General features: G+C 61.6%; 1 protein-coding gene across 1 annotated transcript in view; it reads right to left on the reverse strand.

Moving 5' to 3' along the window:
- Prdm15 (PR/SET domain 15) overlaps positions 1 to 1,960 on the reverse strand; it is a 29,941-nt gene that overhangs the window by 18,250 nt on the left and 9,731 nt on the right. Inside the window, exons 6-8 of the mRNA XM_010636602.1 lie at positions 1,717 to 1,947; positions 634 to 763; positions 2 to 41 (exon numbers count right to left, since the gene is read on the reverse strand). Of these exons, the coding sequence (XP_010634904.1) occupies positions 2 to 41; positions 634 to 763; positions 1,717 to 1,947 (401 nt within the window). The remainder of the gene's footprint in view (position 1; positions 42 to 633; positions 764 to 1,716; positions 1,948 to 1,960) is intronic.

Here is a 1,960-nt window from a genome sequence, read left to right on the forward strand (position 1 = left end):
CCCGCTTGAGGGCCAGCGCGCCGCCCGCGTGGTGGGTGAACCTGCCCGAGGGGCGCAGGGTCAGGGGTGGGCGGGGCCTGGCTGAGGGTCTCTCCCACTATAGCCGCTGAGGACCGAGGACCCTGCACTGGGCCTTGGCCTCACCGCCTGCCTCCCCGGAAGGTGTTTTGGACGCTCCCTGCAACCCTCCAGGCGCCCCAGAGAGTGAAAATAAATAAGCAGAAAACGTCACTCCTGACAGTCTGGGTCCGTTTCCAGCATTCCCGAGTGTAAACCCACCAGACGCGTAACAAAATCACAGCTTTCCCTTGAACACAGCCGAGGAAGAGGGGTGCAGGGCAGAGCACTGTGTTCACTGAAAAGACCGCACTGTACCATGGCACAATCGGTCCAGACAGCCGGGCCACAGCGGTGCCGCTCTGCACCAGATGGGACAGCGGGAGCGCAAGGCCCTGGTGACATCGGCAGGCACAGGCCCAGTCCTGCAGGCCTCCCGCCTTTAGGGCCCGGATCAGAGTCGGAGCCTGAAGCAGGCCGGCCGGCCAGGAGATCAGGAGCTGTTGCGTGCGTGACCGGGTTCCGGACCCTGCCCCTCCCGGCGGCCCCTGCCACCCCTGCCCTCATGCCACTCACTTGGGCACCGGGCTGACGTCGCTCACGGGTGAGGCCAGCTTTCCCAGCACCAGCTCCAGAACCCGCTCCTCTGGCGCCGCGCTCCCAGGCCCATCCGGCGGGACCTCGGTAATGATCTCCGCCACTTGCTCTGCCAAAGCAGGGGTGACAGATGGTACCGTCATGGGACGGGATGGGCAGCAAACCCAGGACTGCACCGCCCCGAGCAAGGCCAAGCCACAGAGGACTCCAGGGGCTGGGTCACCCTCAGAAAACAAAACCGGCAAAGTTTTGGGATACACACGGTCCTCTGCATAGGAAAAGCAGGCGGGTGTGCAGGTGCACACCTGTAATGCCAGCCCTCTGGGAGGCTGAGGCAGGAAGATTTCGAGTTCTAGCCCATCCTTGGCAACTTAGCTACTTAGTAAGACTCTGACTTCAAAGAAGAAATAAAAAGAGCTGGGATGTGGCTCAGTGCAAAAGCTCTAGGTTCAAGCCCCAGTACCACAAAAAAAAAAGTCTTCACCCAAACTGAAGTTCTAATTTGCGATTGTTTTTTTAAAGCCACAACATCATAGTATTACTGCAGCTTCTCTTCATGCCAACCCCGAACAGTGTGGACATACAGCAGAATCTTCTAACTTATTTACTTAGTTCTGACAGATGAGGGATATTAAAATTTGTAACTAGACATGCCATCCCAAGGGTGTGTGGAAAGTGCACACGGTCATCACACAGGGCAGCAGGGCAGGAGGCAGCCCCCGAACCTCCCCAGCGCCCCTAGGCCCCGCAGGCAGGGCTCTGTCCCAGCCTCCCCGCCCCTCCTTCCACCCACCCAGGAGTGCAGGGACCCCGAGGAGGATGGGGAGCCGGGACACCACACGAAGGTCCCTCTTCCGAATTCTCCTCGAATCCCAAGGATTTCTTTCCATTCCCACAGAAGAAAACCCCGGCACATCCCCAACAGGTAAAGAGAAGGCGCCTGGGGTGGGGAGGCGGCAGGAAAGAGGGGCCGGCAGTGGGAAGGCAGATCCCGCACCCGACTGGGCTCCGGCCACAGCCAGGACACCAGATCCCCTGGCACAGCCAGGCGCAGCCGCTCACCCGCAGGCTCCTCGTCCTCCACGGTGACCAGAGGCCGCTCGGGCTTGGACGCTCTGGGCTTCCGTCCACGTCGGGGCTTCTTCTTCTGCTCTTTGGTGGCCCCAGCAGTCTCGGCGGTGGTGGGGGGCTCCCCCTGGGGCGCGCTGGGCTCCTTCGTGGGTGCCGCCGAAGCCTCCTGCTGGCTGCCCGCAGGGAGGCCCTTGGCGTGCTCCAGGTGGCCCAAAAGGTGCTCTGCAAGGAGGGG

Source organism: Fukomys damarensis, unplaced genomic scaffold, assembly GCF_012274545.1.
Source record: "Fukomys damarensis isolate Sample0158 unplaced genomic scaffold, DMR_v1.0_HiC HiC_scaffold_24, whole genome shotgun sequence".
Classification (NCBI taxonomy): Eukaryota; Metazoa; Chordata; class Mammalia; order Rodentia; family Bathyergidae; genus Fukomys; species Fukomys damarensis.